At 33.0% G+C, this 23022-nt stretch overlaps 2 protein-coding genes across 2 annotated transcripts; one reads left to right on the top strand and one right to left on the bottom strand.

Annotated features, from left to right (window-relative positions):
* Positions 1-6512: 6512 nt before the first annotated feature.
* LOC133700160 (transcription factor RSL2-like) lies at positions 6513-8462 on the top strand. The gene is made up of 5 exons (XM_062123710.1): positions 6513-7223; positions 7364-7627; positions 7750-7815; positions 7914-7979; positions 8114-8462. Exons 1-5 carry the CDS (start codon positions 6618-6620, stop codon positions 8210-8212), a joined length of 1101 nt encoding a protein of 366 aa, XP_061979694.1. The 5' UTR covers positions 6513-6617; the 3' UTR covers positions 8213-8462.
* Positions 8463-9273: 811 nt separating this feature from the next.
* Positions 9274-16149, bottom strand: LOC133700153 (vacuolar-sorting receptor 3-like). Its single transcript, XM_062123704.1, has 12 exons — positions 15488-16149; positions 13855-14547; positions 13645-13733; positions 13225-13294; positions 13055-13138; positions 12709-12785; positions 12544-12625; positions 11704-11786; positions 11557-11623; positions 10856-10984; positions 10650-10759; positions 9274-9652 (listed from the first exon to the last, which is right to left on the bottom strand). The coding sequence occupies exons 1-12, from the start codon at positions 15801-15803 to the stop codon at positions 9554-9556; spliced, it is 1899 nt and encodes a 632-aa protein (XP_061979688.1). The 5' UTR covers positions 15804-16149; the 3' UTR covers positions 9274-9553.
* Positions 16150-23022: the final 6873 nt, after the last annotated feature.

The raw sequence follows: 23022 nt of genomic DNA, 5'->3' as shown, positions 1-23022 counted from the left end.
CTCATGACAAATAATTAGTCCTTCAGATATCAAAAGTGCTATATTCAAGTTTTATTAGATTTGTGTGTGTGTGTGTGTATATATAAGTAATTTATTAAATAAAATCATGAATATAAAAGAAAAAAAAAACATTTTAAGGTTGTTATTTATTTAGTTCTTTAAAGATACTAGCATTTTAGAAACTATATTTAATTTATTTACAATACTAGTTCTTTAAAAACTTTAAATCTTGATAAATAAAATATATTCTATAAAATATAAACACTAATGAAAAAAAATAAAATATTAAAATTCATATAAGCCATATAAAAGTTTATGCCTCTCAAGTTTTTAATTACAACAATATCTAAATCTTGTGGGGGAATCACTGTTCCCCCACACACATTTCACTGTGGATTACAACAGTAATCCACAGTGATTTTTCTCCATGTTTTTTTTTCCCCTAACTTTTCCCTTTTTTTCTCTTTTTTTTCGTTTTTTTTTCAAATTTGTTTTTTCAATTTTCCTATTTTTTTTCATTTATTTTTTTTTCAAAATTATTTTTGTTGATTTTACCTTTTAAATATTAATCTGGTTAAAATTTTTGCTTTGTAATTTTTTTTCTTTAAAATACTGTGAATTACTGCGATGTTTTTCCACATAATTTTTCTATTTTATTTCTTTATTTTTCAAAATTATATTTGTCGATTTTTTTTAATATTGAGCTGATTGAGAGTTTGGTTTTGTAATTTTTTTTCTCCAAAATTATCTTTTTTTTATTTTATTTTTTAATATTGAGCTGTTTAAAAATTACAGTTATAATATGTTAGGAAAGCACTGTAACTTTTTTTGAAAATTATTGTTGATTGCTATAGTATTTTTTCCCATATGGTTTTTTTTCTGTTTTTATAATGTTTTTTTCTAAAATTATCTTTATCAATTTTATTTTTTAAATTTTAAGCTGGTTAAGAATTGCAATTACAAGTAAATACAAGTTTTTCCTCACAAAACACTATGGATTGATATAATTTTTCCTCACATAGTTTTCTTTCAGTTTCTTTTGTGTTTTCTTTTTTTTGTGATATTTTTTTCCAAAATTATCTTCGTCAATTTTATTTTTTTTAATATTGAGTTGGTTAGAATTTAATTTTGTAATAAAGCTTAATTATGTGGGGAAAACATTGTAGCTTTGCTCATAAAACATTGTGGATTGCTACAGTGTCTCTCCGCATGGTTTTTTTTATAACTTTTTTCAAATTATCTTTTTTAATTTTATTTTTTTAATATTGAGTTGTTTGTAAATTATAATTACAAGTCATTACAAATAAGGCTAAATCATGTAGAGAAGCACTGTAGCTTTCATCACAAAACACTGTGAATTGCTATAGTGTTTCCAACATGATTTGTTTTTCTTTTTTTTGGTGTTTGTTTTTTTATTTTTTTTCTAAAATTGTCTTTGTCGATTTTTTTTAATATTGAGCTGATTAAAAATTTAGCTTTGTAATTTTTTTCTTTAAAATACTGTGAATTGTTGCAGTGTTTTTCCATGTGATTTTTTTATGATTTTTTCCAAAATTATCTTTGTCGATTTTTTTTTAATATTGAGTTGGTTAAGAATTATAATTACAATAAAACTAAATCATATGAAGAAAGCGTTGTAGTTTTTCTCACAAAACACTATGGATTGCTACAATATTTCTCTAAATGGTTTTTTATTTTATTTTATTGGGAAAAACGCTATAATTTTCCTCACAAAACATTGTCAATTGCTACAACGTTTTTTCTCTTGGGTTTTTTTCCTTCCAAAATTATCTTTGTTGGTTTTTTTTTAATATTAAATTGGTAGAGAATTTAGCTTTGTAATTTTTTTTCTTTTTATTAACTGAAAAGTTAAATCATGTGGCGAAAACACTGTATTTTTCCTCACAAGACACGATAAATTGCTACAAATCATTTTGTTCAGTCTCTAAGTTTTTTATCACCAACACAACTTTTTTTTTCGTTAAGAAATATTTGCTTCATCATACCTTTAATTTCTATTACTTATCTAGCGCTGGTTCACAATTATAACACTATCAAGTATATTTGTTTTATAAGTCCGCGGCAGCACGCGGGCATGTCATCTCGTATAAAATAGAGTGATCAATGGTAGTATTGTAGCAATGGCCGAGAAACATAGAAAAAGATAAATTTTGGTGTGCATATATACTTTATCTTTCTTTCTTTCTTTTTATGAAAAAAAAAATACAATAACGTGTTTTGTATTATAGTGTCATGATAATAATGTGTTAAAAATAAAAATAAAAACAAATAAAAACATAAATATTCAGAATAAATCTTAAAAGAGAATTTTATACTTTTATTATTATGAATTTTTTTTCAATAATCAGAATATAAGATAAATAATCTATTTATAAAAAAATAAAAACATTAAAAAATATTAGAAACTCAAGTGTCATGAAAATTCAAGAGACTAAACTCAAGAGTCATAGAATTATAGAAGTTCAAGAAACTCTAATGAACATTTAATATATATAATTATAGATTTTATAATACGAAAGGGTATTGTACACTGTAATGATATTTTTCTTTTTGGTGGGAATTTCAGAAAATGATTGACAAACAAGTTTTTCATAATTGGATTTTATATAAATTGATGTTTGAAGTGGTAAATGATTGGTTTGCATGCAAATAAATATAAAAATTGATCAAATTTTTATATAATAATAATAATAATAAAAATAATAAAGATAGTATTTTCCAGATAAGAAAAATTAAGCTAATAGAATGTTGTTTCTTAATCAAGTTTCTAATTAGGTCATCATTGTTTTTGTGTTTCAAAAACATTTTAAAAAAATTTAAATTTTTTTTATATGTTTCTTTATTTTAAATTAATATTTTTTTTAGTGCTGACATCAAAAATAATTTTTTAAAAATAAAAAAATCAATTTGATATATTTCCAAGTGCTTTTGCTAATGGTATTTGATAAATTAGAATTTTCATGAAGGAAATATTCAAAATACCCCTAGCCTACATTAATGATAAAAATGCCCATAAAACTTGAATAAAAAATAAAAAAATCCTAAACTAAATACTAAAACAATATTAAAACGATCCTACAAAAAATTTGAAAAAAATATAAGAGTTTTGAAAAATATGAAAAGCTGTTTATCAAAAATAATTTTTTATTTTTATTTTTATTTTTATGTGGATGGATGTTTTATAAAAACAAAAAGGAAATTTCAATTTGTAAGGTTTTAAGTTTTATTCTCTTGGAAGATTATATATAGGATTACTTTTTTATAATCCATTTTCCCTACAATTTATTTTTTAGTAGGATTTTTTTTTTGTTATGTAATTAATGTTCAGTTGTAGAGACTTTTTTTTTTTTAATTTCATTCTAATATTAGGGCCTTTTATCATTAATATGACTTAAGAAAATCTGGGATATTTTAATTTTAAAAAATAGATTTAAAAATATCACTAAAGGGAAGGATATACTCGTGGACTTTAATAAATTTTATTTTCCCCGGAGATATCTTTTTTTTTTTTTCCCAGTCAAACTTAGGGCATTAAATTAACCGGCGCACAAAGTGGCTCATCCGTGGAGGGCAACAATTCCAACAATTTCCCTCTAATTTAATGGGAAACAAATTAACCAGCGAGGCTGAGATGATGAATTCGTGGTGGATGGGGTTCTTTTATTTTCCTACGGGGGCCGTGGACCGGTTCACCGGCCACCAAAAAGAAGCTGCATTTCTCGTCCTGAAAGGGTCGTGCAGGCCTGCCAAGAATCATCAGATCAGGATTTTAAATGTTAACATTCTCATTTCTGTGATGATATCTGTTTAAAATGTAGTAATATTCTCATTCTGACAGTAGAACAATATCACAGTACTCACAATTGTAAATGTTCACAACATTCTCATTTCCATTATTGTTGAAACACAAAGATTTTATTCCTTTCCCATCAGCTCGATGACGAGCAGATCTTTCCGTTTTGATAAGTTCTTATTGTTCATCTTCCATCAAGGAAAAAAAAAAGACTTCTTGTGTTAATGAGCATAACAAGAGTCACAGCAATATATACTACAATCATCATACAAATGATCTTGTTGATATGCTATCCTTTCATGCTTTTTCTTGTTTTTCTTTTTCCTTAACAATTAATAATTCATGTAACCCCCCCAAAAATAAAAATAAAAATAAAAACATCTCAATTCCCTTTTGCAACTCATCCTTTTTTTTAAAAAAAAAAAAAGGAAGAAGATTCCACTCATAAAAATTGAGAAGAGGAATTGTATTTTTATTGGGATTCTTGACTTGTATTACTCTTGCCGTTTTACGCGCAAGACTTGGAGGATAAAATATGCGACATCGCTCGCTAATAAATTATTAATGGGAGCTGTCGTTCTCTCCATCAATACACAGCATCTGGCTGTGAATTCATTTGTTACAGCCTTAAGGGATACGCGCGCTGCTTTAAGATCAGCACAGTGAATTAAATGCTGCAAGCAAGCTAGAATTGCTGTAAAATATTGTCAAATTCTGATATAATTTACAGTAAAAATGTAAAATAAAGTTACAGAAACTCAAAACAGTTGATTAGAAGATTTATACAAGCACAAACACTAAGATTTTCATCATCTCATCAATGAACTATGATCCCTTGTGAAGCTATAAAACAATATCAACGTAGGGCATTAAATTAAACAAAGCACAAACGTGTCTGGGGTTCTAATTTAGTTGAAAGGGGACATGCACCATCTGCCAGCCTGCAAAGAAATGCGACCTTCTCATTCCGAATGGGTCGGGGTCGTGCAGGCTGGCTAAGAATCAAGAAACCATAATTTTAAACCCTTACACCCTCGTTCTTGCAATATTTTTAATGTAATGTTCTCCTCCTGCTGAGTAGATCAATATCAGATTTACAAGAGTTTTTCTAATATTGTTGCAATGCAAGGATTTTATTCCTGCACAGTTAATACGTCAGCAAAAGCAAGTTACAAGAGATCGTGCAATGGCCGGCGACCAATCTCAAAAATATTGAGCAAGTAGTATGGAAATACTCATCATGAACCTTCCTCTGATATTTCTTCTAAGAATGTTTGATTTTACGTGTGCAATAAAGCGTAAAGATCGCCGGATTCTGAGGTGGCTAGAACTTTGGGATAGGACATTAATGACTTTGGTTTTTCCTCATTGCTCACACGGTGATCATAATCAGTTTCAAGTTAAATATATTGACCACTACAATACAATATAGTAATGTTTTATAAGTTCTTGTAGGAGAAAATGGAGATCTTTTCGTTTTGGAAAAATATGCAGAGACGACATAAATCATAACTCACCAAGGCAGAATTACATTTTGATCCATAATTTCTTACAATTGAGTGAACTTCTGTTAGTATTTTTCCCCCCCCCACCTCGTGGCTCTGCAATATGCATAGTGTGGTTGTAAAAGTAATTTTCTTGGAAACTTTGGAAACTACAAACATGATGCTATCATTAATGTCTGACTTGGAAACTATGCAGAAGCATACTGGTTAACAATTACTCAGCTGCTTATATGGAGGAAATAGTTACTCTAAACCTAACTAGCAGATCTCTGTGAGTTCAAGTCCTGAGAACAGGCAACTTAGAAGACAGAAGGTTAAAACTGCATCACCAATCCCAATTCAGTGTTACAGTCTGCAGGATCAGCAGCACCATGTACATTCCCTTTAGCAGTCCACAGATCGCATGACGTAAAGTTAGAACATTCAAACAAGCTCCCTGGAAATCAAACTGTATATCAAGGAAATCTTGTTTGTATTTGTTGACAGATTGATATGATGGTTAAGAGTTGATTAAGATTAGGTCCTCAAAAAATAGTTCTGAGTTCAAGGGACACTTGGTAAGTTTTGAGGACTGATGGAGGAGACAAAGAATCCAGTAAACTGATATATTGTCTGGTTCCAGGTAGTTTTGAGGATGTCAAGTCTCATCTCTTCACGACCTTTTGGTGCCGTCCTTATATCCATGTCCTTTTCATTCTGTTCAACAATTTTTTTTTATTTTTTTTTTGTGTTATCATATTCAACAAGAACCTCCCACGTCTATCTATTTCCAGGTTTGATTCTCTTTATTATTCTCTTTATTCACCCTCTACCACATCTCATTTCTCTCAACCTGCAGCCTAAAATAATTAAACAGTTATCCTAAACAGAAACACAGTTAAGTCCCTTAAACTAAACTATTTCTTTAGAGGCTTACAATCATTCCCTTCATGTGTCTTTTAAGTTTAAGACTAAGGCGTTAATGAAAGGTTGCTGAATAAATTTAGTTCCATAATTGCTTGATTTAGGTCCTATAGGTGAGTTGTACTTGGCTCCCATTACGAACTGGTCCCAATTGGTTACAAGGAATTGAGACCCTTTCATATGTTAATAATTGCAAATAATAATAAATTCAGATGTTGTTACACAAGTGAAGTCAATGTTTGTCTCAACATTCTTCATTGCTGCTGGGTATAAATATGTCTTTTTAATCCCTGTTTCCTTTCAAGCATCGTCTAATCGAGCTTCTGCCGGCAGTTAACTCACAAAAACACTAGAGATTTCTCTGATAGGTTACAGAAAATAAACGAGAAAAAAAGATGGAGCCTATTGGAGCCACTGCGGAGGGAGAGTGGAGTTCTCAAAGTGGAATGTTCACAAGTGAGGAGGCTGATTTCATGGAACAGTTGCTTGTCAACTTTCCTCCTAATCAGGTTGATTCAAGTTCAAGCTTTGGAGTTCCATCTAGTTTTTGGCCTAACCATGAATCAACAATGAACATGGAAGGGGCCAATGAATGTTTATTGTATTCTTTGGATATTGCTGATACTAATCTGTACCATTTTTCACAAGTGAGCAGTGGTTATAGTGGTGGTGGTAGCATTCTTTTTCCCAACTCAAGTGGAGAAAGCTACTACCTGAGTGATTCTCACCCAGTTTTGGCAAACACTAATAGTTCCATGTCAATGGATTTTTGCATGGGAGACTCGTATGTTGTTGGTGGCGATGACTTCTCAAACCAAGAATTGAGCAATGGAAATGTGGAAGAGTCTGGTGGAAACCAGACTGTAGCTGCTCTTCCTGAACCTGAAAGCAATTTGCAACCCAAGAGAGAATCAAAGATGCCAGCATCTGAACTACCCCTGGAAGATAAAAGCAGAAAGCCACCTGAGAATTCCAAGAAAAGATCACGACGTACGGGAGATGTAAGTACAATAACCAGAATTTTCACCTCCTTAGAATTTTCTACAGACTCAATGGATGGAGTTCTATTTCCTGTTGTAGAGGGTATAGCAACCAGTTTTACTTTTTCAAGGCACTGTCTAATTATGATTCTAATGAGTAGGCCCAAAAGAACAAGAGGAATGTAAGGTCAAAGAAGAGCCAGAAGGTTGCCTCGACTAGCAACAATGATGAAGAAAGCAATGGTGGCCTTAATGGTCCTGTCTCAAGCGGTTGCTGCTCAGAGGATGAATCCAATGACTCCCAGGAGCCCAATGGAGGAGCGAGTTCAAGTTTGAGCTCAAAAGGGACAACAACTCTCAACTCAAGTGGCAAAACAAGAGCCAGTAAGGGGGCAGCCACTGATCCCCAGAGCCTCTATGCAAGGGTAACTACCCTTTTCAAGGCTTTTGCACAGTATATCAATAAACCAGATTTGATGAAACATTTCTCTTCCACCCACCCACAATGTAACAGGAATTGATAGGTCTTTTTATTTTCTTATTGCAGAAAAGAAGAGAGAGAATAAATGAGAGGCTGAGAATTCTACAAAACCTTGTCCCCAATGGAACAAAGGTATATATGGAGTATATTTCACGATACCATCTCTGATTCTATCAGCTATAAATTTTGTGATTCGCAAAATTCTCAAGCTTGATTTATTGATATGGAAGGTTGACATTAGCACAATGCTTGAAGAGGCTGTCCAGTATGTGAAGTTTTTGCAACTCCAAATTAAGGTGAGAGCAAATTAAATTCCTTCTTTATACTACAAAAGAATTTAACGTTGCCTGTTTTAAACTTGGCAATATCTTGACATGAAACAAATTTTTTGATACATTTTTTTCCCATTTTCTTGTTTTAAATTCTGCAGCTGCTAAGCTCTGAAGACCTGTGGATGTATGCTCCTATCGCGTACAATGGTATGGACCTCGGTCTTGATCATCTGAAGCTTACCACACCAAGACGATAGTAGATGTTAAGAGGAGGGTGGTGATTTTTTTATTATTTCTGTTAATAGCATATGTGATGAGATAAAAATATAGTCATTGCCACTTTGTAATGGTTTTATACTGTACGAGTATAGATAGGGTTTCGCATATAAAATTAATTCACGAGGAGTAATCATCGTGAGAAATTCTTTCATGTAGACACCTCGACATGGTGAACACTATCCGAGCAGAGTTTTTATTCTTGAATATAAAAAAGTGTCCATAAGAACATACATGAACTTGTCTATAGAACAGTCATTCTCAGTTGGTGGCTTAACTTTTTAATATTAAAATCTAAGAATTTGCTGATCTGTACTGGCATATGATTTTTACGGATATCAACTGATTTTTTTTTCTTCCTTGAGGATGACATTTTTTTACATATTAATTCCCTAAGGATTGCATATAATGAAGGAGGAAGGTGCATTCTTTTCCATACAAAAATGAATTTCCTAAGAAAATCTGCTGGGAAGAATATCAATGATCAACTTTCGACCAAAAGATTTTTCAACTCTGAGATTTATCCAACTTAATGCGAGGGAGTTTTGATAAGTACCCACACCAAAGACCATAGGCTTATGGCTACCTCTTTCAGGCCGAATTAAGAAGCTGTAGAGCAGACCAGTCACGGCGTGCCCGCTGAGGCTTCCAACGAACGGAAACGGAGAAATCTTGCACTTCATTGACCATCCATAACAGATCTCGCTACTTACAAAACACTGCTTATTTTTCATGGTTTCTTCTTATGCACATATGATTTCCTACTTGCACCATGCCTTTGAATTTGTGAAGTCCTGGCCGATGCTAGGTTATCCTTTGGGATGATCAGAAAGTAAGCAAAAAGAAAGGGAAGGAGATATGATAATGAAAAGACAAAGATCATCAAGGGGCAATGGCAGCTTCATCTGGCAGCAGTTTTGGAACAAGGCAAGAGTATTTCCAACACAAATTTGATCATCCGTACAAACGAAAACATCACCTCTCCTTGAATTAGTATATAACGGCAAAAAGAAGGTCAACCGGTCTAAAAGGGATGGATCAGTTACAGAATTAAAATAGATTAAGTGACAAATTTAGGGATGGGAACGAATATTCTTGGACGTTACAGCCAAATCCCTTCCTGTCTACCCCAAATCCAATCTCTACTTCAAGTGTAAGATTTTACAGTCCTAATAAACGAAGAACAATTTCTAATCTGCACTCTTATCGTCCATGTACATAAATTCACGCCGAAAAATGGATAAAGAAGAGCAACAGTAGAACCGCATCAACACTGCTGTTACCAGCAACAAAAGAGTGTTAATGATTGGGCGTTTTTTTCTTCATGCCCGCTCCTCATGGACATGGTTTGGAACTTCTGCTTGACTGTCCAGAGGCATGTACTGTGCCATGATAGCTCTTATCTCTGAGTCCATGTATGACTGCAAAAAAAACAAGAAGAACAATAAAGGAAAAAACATCAACTGAATATGCATTAACTGCAACACAAGTATAACAATGACATGCATAAGAGTTTCAAGATGACATGTTGCAAAGAGCAAGCCAGATACTCAGTTTGATGCCCAGCTCTCATTGATCCAACTGCTTAAAGTTTTCTAACCAACACGTAAACCTGAAACCCGGCCAGCCCATATGCAGCTCTCTAGCCCCCATTGTAATGGCAATTACTATTAAATTCACAAGTGGTTAATATAGTTACCATACTGTACTTTCAGCCATTTTTTAAAGGCTGGATGACCAAAAACTACCTGAACTTAGCCTCTGAATTATTATTGTTTTTATTTGAGTACCATGCACTATTTTTGGTAAAAAATAGCCTCTGTCTAGGTTTTATATCCCTCCATTATTTAAAAAAAAATTCAAATACATGTTTTCACGACACCATTTTTTTAAGCTATCACTTAGGGTCAAAATTGATGAAATGGCCTATTTTTTCCAAAAAACTGGTTTGAAGCACTCGAATAAAAAAAAAATTAAAGTTCAAGAGCTAAGTTTAGTTTGACCCCAAGTTCAGGGTAATTTTTGGTCATTTAGCCTTTTTAAAATGTTCCAGCTATGCAAACATTGATGCAAGTTCTATACAAATGAGTTATAAACTGCTTAACAAGAGATCCTAAAAGTAGTAATAGATGGCCCAAGTTCAGGGTAAGAAACTTTGCGGATAATCATATTCTTCATCTTCGCATTAATAGATATCCCTCAAAAGTTGCAAAGAGATTTTTACTACAGAGATAACTCTTCATCTTTGCATTAATAGATATCCCTCAAAAGTTGCAAAGAGATTTTTAAGATAGAGATAACAGGGCTATTCCAAATGTTCATATAACAGACAGGTGCATGGAGTGAGCAAGTAAACATGGCAAAACTTAACCAAAGGTATGGTTTTAAAAGGGAAAAAATGCTGGGCACCATGCTTACCCTCAATTTATGTTTGTAGACAAGATATCCTCCACCAGCAACCATCGCCAGGCCTATAAATATGACCCAAACCACAGTCCATGCTGATTTCACTTCAGTGCCACTCTTACCTGGTATTGATCATGGGGAGGACAGACATCAAAACAAGGACCATATTATTGCAAGTTTCTAAACAAACAAACAAGGAGGTACGATTTCTAACTCACTTATGCAGGTATCATGGTCTCTGATATAAAGAAGATCCCCACTGCAAGAGCATTCATAGCTTCCCCAAGTATCTTTGCAACTACATGCAGGGCACTGACAGGCTTTTCTCTCTTTGCACTCATCAACATCTGCACAGTCAAAGATAAATAGATAGGACAAAATATTAATCACGAGCATCGACGAACATGCAGATTTCTCTGGCAGGATTTTGTTTTCAACAAAGTCAAGGAGAAAACCCAAAACTATTTTGACTTGGTAAGATTTGGATACTCAGAAAATTGTTATGAACAATTCAGTATAACCGGAGCATCTTGGTGGCCCAAGCATAAATAATTTTAAAATTTAAACATTTGCTTTATCCTACAATGGTGATTCATAAGCATTACCCCATTGCTAGGGGTAGCATAGAAGAAATAACTTGAATACAAGGGATTTAGACAACTGCTGTTAGATTTGAACTGAGTGGAATGGTGCCTGAGAAATCATGCATGAATCAACAAGAAGCACCTAGTGAGGACAAAACACCCCCCTCAACCAAACATGGCCTGTTGTTCTGTTTGCAACTTACACCTCAGGCACCATAACATTCTCAGAAGACTCAATTTGCATGCATAATCCTTAAATTTCCTTTCAGAATGAATCAAGCTCCCCATCCTGATAAAACCACAATACTAAGGATGACAATGGAGGAATCTCTTACCGACACAACTTTTCACACCATCACCTTTAAATCCTGGAGGACACTGGCATTTACCACCATCAACATCCTGTCCACAGTAAAATTAGAAACTTGAACTCAATATATTTATTGGAGAATAACAAGTTGAGAAACATGATGTTCACTAACCAAACAAGCAGAGAAGGTATGTCCGTCCCGGGATTCATGCCAACAGCCCCCATTGTTAATCTTGCACCTCCCAGATCCACTCACTGTAAAACAATACAATCACTTTAAAGCATAGCACACTTTAAGATTGGTAAGCGAGCATATCAAACAGATTTAATTAGAAAATAACACAAGTTGCCCCTTATGACGTGTGCAAACACATCTGCGAGTCAAACATCAAACATGAACCTCAAAACGTATAGTTAATATTGAGCACATGCTTAACAGAGCATGATCCATCGAACCTTGGGACAGAATACACCAAGTGTAATGCTAGTTAGCTTTGGCAGTAAATCTATTGGTGTTGGGTCCAGAACCTAGGCTCAAATCCTACTCACAGAGTTATTTGTGAGGGATGGCTAGAACAGCTATTTGAAACCATGCTCCCCCCACCCACCCCACTACTCCTCAAAAAAATGAAATAGAAGAAAACCAGTCACTATTATTTTATTCCAGTTGACTAGGATTGGAACTTTCCTGCCTAGTCTACCCAAATTTCACCCAAAAACCCTCAAACAACATAGGCTGTCTCTCAAGTATACATCAGATCCATGTATCATCAATGGAACTAGATTTTCATTTTGGAATCTTGCAATTCTACTGAATATGAATATAGTCAGTACTGCGAGTATATTTTTTCTAATAAAAGCCCATAATTGTCCATAAATAACTTTTTTCAGACATTTATTTATCATCATCAGCAGGACATCCAAGCTTTACTGAATGAATGAACAGCTATATTATTACATTTTACATGTTTATGCTGATTTATAAAAGGGAAAAAAAAAGCATAGAGCTTACCTTCACAGTTCTTGTAACCATCTCCTTTGAACTGCACGCCATCAACAAGAGGACACTCACATACTCTCCCACGAAACGTGTCCTGCACAGATAAAAACAGTTGTCAAATGGAGCTAAATATATCAAAAGCCAAAGTGATGCCTTGCAGCAAGTTTTAATTCATACCCTGCAGGCTGTAATGTTGGCTATTTTATCTTGCCAGCAACCCCCGTTATTGTCCAAGCACTCATTTGTCTCCACATCTGTATCAAAGGAATTCCCCAATCAGGAACTATTGTTGAGGAACTATTGTTGAGAGTACGCAAATCACCCAAGGCAGCTGACACTAGATGTTAGTCTCAACAACAAGGGTATTGGACTCGTGATCTAAAATGAAATATGGTTCTAGGTCTAGCATGCTTTCAGTGACTACTCACAATACCAAGCACTCAAATCCTCTTAGTCAGGGTCATTCATCGAATGATGGCCTCAATATCAAGGCAATCAGGACAAATAGCTTAAGAAAACCTACCACCACTCAAACAAACAGCAGGCTCTGTTGTTTCCTCGAAACCAGAGCATAGAGCCTTTAGAACAGCACCTTTCTCCAACTTTCCTGAAAGAGCAAGTTTTTTTTTTCCAAAAATAAATAAATAGCAAAATGTAACGTTCATCCAGGAATACAAGTAGGCAATAACAGACCTCGATATTGACGATTGTTGACAACAAGGGTGGGCAAAATGGTTACATCACCCCTTGTTCCTTTTCCAACCTACATGAAGGTCTTTGTAAAGCAGTGATATATGGTTTAAATGGTATCAGAGATTAAAACAATTGCAAGCAGGCACAAGTATCCAAACTTATCTGTGTTTGGGAGTGTGGTTGCGGTTGCTTTTCAAAATACTTTTCACTTAAAATTGCATCAAAATAATGTTTTTTTTATTTTTTAAAAAATTATTTTTGATATCAGCGCATCAAAATGATCCAAAAACACTAAAAAAATATTAATTTTAAGCAAAAAAAAATTCAAAATTTTTGAGAATGCTGGTTGGACCGCGTTCCCAAACGGTCCCTTAAAAGAGTCATGCTAAGCTAAAGAATAAAAAATAACATGACAATTACCTGGGCATCTTGCTCTTCTTTCAAAACTGGGTTGTCAGAGTTAGCATTTGCGTCTCCCATACACTTATCAATCTTTTTACCATCGAGCCCTAATGATTGACAAATGAACAGCATAAGAAGTTTAGCACACTAAAAACTCTAGGTTTTCCCATTTTCTAGTGTGATCAATAGTATCCTTAAAATATGAGGAAGCGGTTATGAAATATTTACCTAGAGATTTGATTACAGCATCAGCACATTCTTTGTTGTACTTCTTCTCCTTCATGGGACATCTAATTTGAAAATCAGTCACGTAATCCCACCACACCCAAGGTTTTTTGGTCTCATTTGCCACTTTAAAAACACATAGCTGTCTTAAATTTTCAAGAACAACATCTTTCCCGTCATAACCTGAGCTAAAGTCTTGTTCAGGATCAGGAGCACAATATCTTCCATGATTTATACACTGAGACTTGCACTGCCTGCTCAAGGTGAATGCTTGAGGGCAATACCAAGTAATGTAATGGGGTGTAAACTGAGTGTAACCACCTTTCTCAAGTATCTGTGCTGCACCCCTAAAGTCTTTCACGAATTCCATCAACATGTCACACTTAACCCCACATTCATCATTGCTGTTGGTCCATAGCTCATACTCCACACGATCATCTGGGTGCGGAACAGCTTCTCTCCAATCAAGATTCACATTTACCATATCCCCATTGCTAAGTGCCTTCTTTAACGTTTCACTAAAGCTTTTCTCAATAAGAGCAGAAGGTATTGTTATGTTCTCAATGTATTGTGCAGATGAAACGTCCTCTGCAGGTGTGTCCATGGTTATTAATGGTTCCTCCATGTCATCTGCAACAAGAACTGCAGAAGCCCCAGCCTTCTGGGCATTCCAGACCTTCAAAGCGAAGAAGCAATCTGAAAAGCAATATAAAGAACTAATTATAGATTTAGCATTACAGCTATGTAGGTAGTCTTAGAGGAATGTAGTTTAACAGAAGAAAGTCCTGAATCCAACAAAACCCATATCTAGATGGATAATAATTCCTTAACAGCATATGCAACATACCAAACAATGTGATCCTGGTTAAGCATAAAGGAACCAAAGATCAAGGGAGCAAAAAGTAAAAGAAAGAAAAATAGCTTAAATACTATGGGAAAATCAAGTTGCAACGTGTTCAGACTTTCATAAGCTTGTTCCAACAAAACAAGTAAAGAATTGGCATATTCAGGACAGTACAATAGTTTCCAACGCAATGGAACCAGGAAACAATTGGTATGCTGTGCAAAATGCCTAAAAGGAGCTAAAATAACTTGGTGCACTGATGATTCATCTATCATACAAAGCAAACCAACCAAATAAGAATTTTCTTAGAACAGCAGCATAGGTGCCTCTCACACTGTCTAAAAGAACTAAAATTTCAGGAAGTTAATCTGAAACAACAAATGGAAACCTCCTTAAACATCTATACTGACTGAAAGCAGCTAAAATAAGTAAATGATCCCAATTAAACAAAGGTGCCTTCTCAACAACCTAAACTTGAAAACCATTAATAAACCATAAGCAAAAGGAGAGTAGCTTCCCAACCGTACACCTCAAAACATCATAACAACAATCAAATTCGGCAAAAAAAAAAAAAAAAAAAACATTAAGCAAAATTAAAATGTGCAACTTAATAAAATTAACAAAAGGGCACCTCACAATCAACCAAACCCAAAAAAAAAAAACCACAAATCTTACAAAAACTAACCTCAAAAGCAAAAAGGGTACGTATTCAATCAAGCAAACCTGGATCAATCACTCACACACCAAAAAAAAAAACAACTAAGTGACCAAAAATATCAAAAGGGTAAATACCTCCACGATCCACCAAGACAAAAGTGGGTAAAGCACCAGGCTTCGACTGAAACGAAATCCCAAATCCATCAAACTCTTTGCAACCCTTTTTATTATCTTTTGGATACACAACAGCACCTGCCATACTACCTCCATATTGGGGTATCCCAAAATTCCCAATTGCACTATCATAAGTACCCTTTATTTTATCTGGTGATGTAACCCTCAAACTGTTTTTTTCAACAACAAATCTAGCTATAGATCTTGGTGCTATCAAAGAAATCAGCAAAAACCCTAAAAAGAGACTCAAAGACGATCTCCTTAGCACCATTACCATTTTCTATTAAAATGGGTAAGAGATGGGATTTTTTTGTGGGCTTTGCTTGTTTTGATCTATAAATGGTGCTGAATGAAGAAAGTTTGTTTCTTTGAAAGCATAATCAAAAGATCAAACAGTGGGTATTTCTTTCTTCTTCTTTTTTCTTTTTTGAGTTTTGTAAGAAAAAAAAAACAAGTCTGGAAAGGAAGTTTGGGTTTCTTTTAGTGTTGGATTTGTTGTTGACAAAAGAGAGGAAGCATCATAGAAATACCAGTGATGCGTGCGAACGAGTAAGGCTCAGATTTATTTTCGATTTTTTGTGTGACTGAGACTCTCTGTGCATGCATGTGTCTTGTTTTTTTTGTAGTAAAACTCATCTGTCTATGGAAAACAAGTCAAGACATTAATATTTTTTTTTTTGGGTAACCTAACTGTTCGAGCCAGCTTACGCATATCATAATTAATTTCTGAATCCATTAAATACTCTATAAATTTAGTAGATATGTAAAAAACACCACAAGAATGACAAATATACATGCTAAGGCTCGAACCCAAGTGACAAAAACAAGTAAACTTGCCTCTGCCGTGGGCTACAAGCCCTGGTGCAAGACATTAATATTTTTTATTGTCTGTGTATGTGGTGAAGACTGCCTTCTCTTTCATTCATTCATTCATTCTTGGAGAGATGTGTCTATTTTTTTAATAAATAAATGTATTTTTTAAATTAGTTTATTTTAAGGTATTTAAAAATATAAATTAATTTAAACACCAACTCCCATCTTTCAAACCAGAATATTTAAGTAAACAATCAAGTACCTTATTATTTAATTTTAAAAATCTATATCACAAAATCCGAGTCTAAGTTTTTCGAACTAGTCAACACTTCGCATGGTCTGACAGGCACCTTAGGTTAGGTTCAATTCCATTTAGAAAAGAGATTATGATCATAATCACACACAAAAAGGTATTATTTTGTACGGATTCGGGAAAAAAAAGGTTGGATGAAGAAATTTCCTCTTTTTGGACATGCAAAAAATGATTGGGTTATTTCCTGTGCTAAACATCAACTGGATCTTTCAAGAGCTTGTTTTTAAAAGTTTCACACATAATTGGATCCAGAAAGTCATCAACCAAGATTTATTGATAATACAAAATTTCTTTTTCTTTTTTTTTTTTGCGTAAGCCTATAATAATTACAGGTTTATCCAATATCTATATACTCAAATTCAGGTGTTGTACACAAGGTTGTCAATTCCGTTCCGTTCCGTCCGGAATGGCCGAAACATTCCATACCAATTCAAAAAACGGAACAAAACGGAACAAATTTCATCTCATTTTAAATCTCGGTCCGTTCCGGATTTTTCGGCTAAATTCCGCCCGAAACGTTCCTGTTCCATTCCACATGTTCCGTTCCGCTCTTGAAAAGCCATTGAATCAAATTGAACCTTATTCAATTTAATTAATTAAACCACCCAATTATAAAAAGCTCTTTTTTATTACTATTTTCTATAACAATGATATTAATAATAACATTGAAAATTATTATTACTATTTTCATTAACAATTATATTAATTTTTTAAAATTAAAATTATCACTAATATATATGGTTTATATTCATGTTGTTTTTTTCATGTTTATACTTTGTAGGAATTTGAGCAAAACAAGGGATGCTTTAGATTTAATTAGCCTTAATAACATTGACCTAACTTTATATTTAAAATATTTGTGTTAAAACATTTTACTTTCATAATATTTTGATATTTTGTTTAAGTTGAATTACTTTAAGTTAAAGATCTATTTAATCTTGACTATTTAGAAATATTTTAAAATTTGAAATTATATTTGTTTGGCATTGTGTTTGTATTGCATAATTTATAATTAATTTATCTTGAATTTGAATTATGTTTGTTGAATATATATATATATATGAACAGTACAACCCCGAAACGGCACGCCGAAACACTACGAAACTGAAACATTCCGTTCCAATTGAAAAAACGAAACACCTACCGAAACGGAATTGACAACCTTGGTTGTACAAGCACCTAGCACCTTGCGAGCTCACTTAGCCCAGCCCCAAGAAGTATACCTGATTCTCTTAGGCCTTAGTTTTCTTTTAAAACTCAATCATATCTTCCCTCATTAATGTATGTATAGAAGATATTTCCCCTCATTAATATATATGTAAGAGATATTTTTTCTCGTTGATGCATGTATAAGAAATTTTTATCTTTCATTAATGTTATAGGGTAAAATAACTTTCCAGTCCCTCTACTTAAGAAAAAAACAAGGTTCATCAATTATAAATACCTCTTGAACCACGCAGGTAAGAGGTTCCAGATTTTACATTTAAAAACCATCCATATTCAACATAAGAACAACTTTATTCTTGAAATCTGATGTTTTCTAACATATTTATTACTCTTTTTCTCTATAAGATTACTGATTTTACTATCTGAGAGTCCTCAAATCCTCCAAAAAAAAAACTTTTATAGGTACCAACAAGCATTTATCAAGAGATAGTTTCTTTTACTTTGAAGAAAAGAGTTATTTGAATGAAAATTTGATTAACCCATAATCCAATCATCAAAAAACTTTATTCCCTCACATATCTCAGATTTTGAAACATAAGAAAGAAAATGTAAAAAATAATTAATAGGTGATACCAATTTGTTCTTACCAGTTTACAGAGAGTGAAAATAAAATTATTAAGGTGCATGTGGTAGTAGTTGCTTTTTAAAGTGTTTTTCGCTTAGAAAAGTATCAAAATAATATTTTTTTTATTTTTAAAATTTATTTTTTAATATCAGCATATTAAAACGATCCAAAACACTAAAAAATTAATCTGAAGCAAAAAAATCAAATTTTAATAAAAAAAATAGGTTGAATCTTACTTCCAAACGATGCCTAAATGTTTGAGTCGGTTCTATGTTAGTAACTAAAATAAATTACCAAGTATTTTTGGGAGATATGTGAAGTTTAAAAACAACGAAAATAGAACTATTGTCATATATGTTTGTTGTGTTTAAAGAGATTTTTCATAAAGAATTAAGAAAACATGTTTATTATATTTATTTTTTCAAAATAGAAAACACGTACTTATTTTTAAAATATAAAAAATGATCATAAAATATTAGATTAACCAAAGAAAGTCTTTATTGTTATAATGGAGAATTTCAAAAACAACAATTTTACTGTTTTTTAATATTCTTGAAAGGTGAATAATTAGAAACATGTTTTTTTTAAATAAATTTAATTTTTAATTAGTAAACATATTTTTTAGTTTAATGTTTTCTGGAAAAAAAATCAAGAAAAAAAATCCACAATAGATTCCAAACCAAAAAGATTACTAATATACAATCAATAAGTCCTTTAAATAAAATCCTATCAGTTTGGTCTCCAGCCAATAAACAGAGGCTATCTTAGCTCATAAAAGCAAAAAAAAATGTCCTTATCATTCTGCCCCTTGATACATTAATTTCCCAATTACATTTTTTTCTTATCTACACACTAGACACAATAAAGCAAAAAAGGATGTGTTAAACCAATGATTAAATTAATTGTTTCAAAATCAAAGGTGACCATAGATACCAGCACGCTTCCCATTTTATCACAATAACAAATAAAAAGTTATTTAGAATTTGCTTACCTAAAAAGATATTTTTTCATCAAAAAATAAAAAAAACATGTTTATTATTATATTATTATATTGATAGATCAAGATGTATCAGTATTTTCCAAAACATTAAACTAAAAAATATGTTTTAGTTTTATATTTCAAGGCCATTCCATGGTAGAGAACCAAGACAACCTAGGCTAAGACGCATGACGAATCTACTTGTTACCTCGAGCACTACTACCCAGCCAGACTTTTAATAACTCATTAATCAAGTACAACTCTTCACTAAGGTTGTGATGGTAATTTTTAGGAAAAATCAGGTCTTGCTACCCTCACCAACACATAACGCTTAAGTGTCATCACCACTGACCGCTTCCAGCACCTGTAGAAAATTATACTATTTTGAGGAGCTTAGGAAGAATGATATTCAGTATAGTGTTTTACCTTGGCGTTCACTAAGTTCCTCAATGGGTCATTCACGTTGTTGCAAAACTCATGCATAAATTCAGTACTCCAAATGTGCTCCTTTTAGCTACCACAAGATGGACATCAGTTACTGATCCCACCATTCCACACAAAACTCCCCAAGCTCTTTAAAGCTTAACAAACAAATGACCGGGAGATGATATACATTTGAGCATAACTAAGAGCATGTCTACAACCTCAATTAGGTGAAGGGTTCTTCTTTGTCCACACGAGTATTGAACACTCGATTCTCTAGGGATATATTTCCATAAAAATAAGATTGGACAACTATAATGGTTTTACCAACCCAAGGGATCATGTGTAAAATATGCAAAATAGCTTAGAGTTGGTTATCCAAAATAGTGACTCGAAATGCAAAATCTTTTATACAACCTTTCAGTGGTCTGCGCGCGCCTGATATAATAATTTAGAGTCATGCTCTATTGAAGGGTTCAGTGATCTTTATGCCAAACTAGTGGTATATTTTAGCACCAGTATACCCATTAAGAGAAGCTCCATAAAGCTATTTGAGGTTACCCAATCAGAGGGTGAATCAACATAAGCATACTTAAAGATGCTCAAGATGAAAGAGTTGTTTGATTCAATGGCCTTAAAGGCCTTAATAATAGGGGTAAATGAGTGTGTTATATAGGGAAAGCTTTATGCCTTACCATATAGAAACTTGCTTGAGGTGAAGTAAGTTATGGAAAATCATATACAAGTGGAAGAGATAAGTGTTTTATGACATATGCCTTAATGTTTTTATAAGGATAATCAGCATGAAAAACCTTCTACATAGAGTCATTCTCCTAGTAGGAATGAAAGCTCAAGGAAAAACCAAAAGGAACCAACTTATGGATGTTTAATGTATCCTAAAAATTTATCACACCCTTGAATCAAACTATGATAACTCATTCAAAGTTATCAGGGTAGTTAAAGCAAACACCTGCCACCTCCAAGATATGGTTTGAATAATCTTCCTTATATTTGAGACTCAGATAACGTTAAGATGCATTATCCTTAATAAGAATGTAAGTTTATTTTTGAAATAAAAATATTGTATCTTTTATATACATTTTCTATTTACAGCTCTCCAGTGTAGTCTTGGTCTAATATGACTATTTAGTATAGCTCTTGGGCCTCACACAATCTTTAGAGATTGATCTTGGATCTCTTACTCTCTAGTCCAATCTTCAATGACATGACTCTCTAGTAGGCCTCCCGAGCCCCATGTAATCTCTAAAAATTGATCTTGGATCTCTTGTTCTCTAGTGCAATCTTAAACTGACATGACTCTCAAATAGAGCTCTTAGGCCTCATGCAATCTCAAACTGACATAACTCTCAAATAGAGCTCTTAGGCCTCATGCAATCTCCAGGGATTGATCTCAAATCTCTTGTTATAATACAACATCAGACCAGCATGACTCTCTAGTGAGGCTCACAAGCCTCACAATATCTTCAAGTATGATATCGGATCTCTCTCTTTTTAGTGAGTGGCTCACAAGCCCTACACCATTATCGGGGAGGTCACAAACCTCCCACTCTTCAGTCAGATTTTTCTTCAGTGGTGGGATTTTAAGCCCCACATCATCGTTAGGAAGGCCACATACCTTCTACTCTCCAGTGTGATCTATCTATAATGAGGGCTTCCAAGCCCCAAACCATCACCCAAGAGACCACGAACCTCGCACTTTCCAATATAATCTTGAATTAGCACAACTTTCTAGAGGGTTTCTAGGCATCATGCTATCATCATAGGTAACCCTTCATGACATAGATTCCCTTCAGCTTCTTTGAAAACTTTGTAAATATGAGTTTCTTCATGGGTTCCTCCCGGCCTTCTAGAAATGTTTTCTAAATATGGGCTCCCTTTAACTTCTTATATAAGATTTTCTAAGTATGAGTTATAGGTTCCCTTCAATCTCTTAGAAAATTGTTTTAATTATGGTTCCTTTTAGCTTCCTAAATTTATTTTTTTTAAGTATAAATTCTCTCCAGGTATCTCATATGACATAATCACTTTTTTTTAATCATGATGCGCAACGTTACATATAAGTTCTCTAGTAAATTACCTTTGGTTTCCACCCCCTTCTTATATGAAGAAAATTCAATAAATTAGTCATGGTAATTAGACATTTTTATAAGTCTTTATGTATCAATATCATAAAGACTTAAAAAGCTACTGATGAAGCAAGATTAATAAGTGGTTTTTAAAACAAAGTTTTTGTTGACCTGAACCAACTTTAACGAGCCTAAAAGACCTTTAAAAGCCCAAAAAACCAGAGGCCCAAGCAAAACCTAGGCCCAGCCGCTCATAGGCTCGGGTGTGGCACCTAAGCCTAGCACCCATGGGTTTAGGCAACATGTCGGGGCCTATTTTGAGAGCCAATCAAGATCAACAGCGCAACCAGAACCCATCCCTTCGAGCCCTATTTTTTAGGACCCCATGCGAGCCCCTCGAGAATTTTACTGGCTCGATTCATTTTGAATTCTACTCTTCTTATACCTCTAAACGTATAAAAAAAAAATCTCTAGTGTCCTGCCATCTCTTTATCTCTTTAATACATTTAAGTAAAATAAAACTCATAACCAAAAAATTTAATTTATAAGGGTGTAATGATTTATTATATTATAATTTAGTTGTTTTTTTTTTGTTAAACTAGAATGTGAAATGTAATTTTTGTATAATCATTGTTTAATCCCAAATTATTAGATGCTAATATAGTTTTTCCTAACTTTTATATAAACATGAAAGATATAGTAATATATTTTCATGTATGATCCACTATTTATGCACCCATCTATTTATTTTTATAAAAAAAACATCATTAATTAATCTTGTTCTCATATCTTTTTAGATAACTTTTAAGAATTGATTTTAAAAAAAAAAAATTAGCATGTTATTTTTAATTTTTTTTTAGCAAAATAACATCATTTTAAAATAATAATAATATTACATTTTATATATCTTACGAGAAAATTCAAACTTACAGTTATTTAGATGAGTGATATTTTTAAAATATTATGTTTTTGAAAAAATATCAGGTGTTGACATTTACAAACTATACACTTTTACCCATTATTATTCAAAATATATTATTTTACCAATTTTTTTTTTAAAGCATGGTAAGAAGAAAAATAGCCGAAGAA

This window comes from Populus nigra, chromosome 1, assembly GCF_951802175.1.
Source record: "Populus nigra chromosome 1, ddPopNigr1.1, whole genome shotgun sequence".
NCBI lineage: Eukaryota > Viridiplantae > Streptophyta > Magnoliopsida > Malpighiales > Salicaceae > Populus > Populus nigra.
The sequence above is the reverse complement of the archived record's forward strand: the minus strand, read 5'-3'. Positions and strand labels throughout refer to the sequence as shown.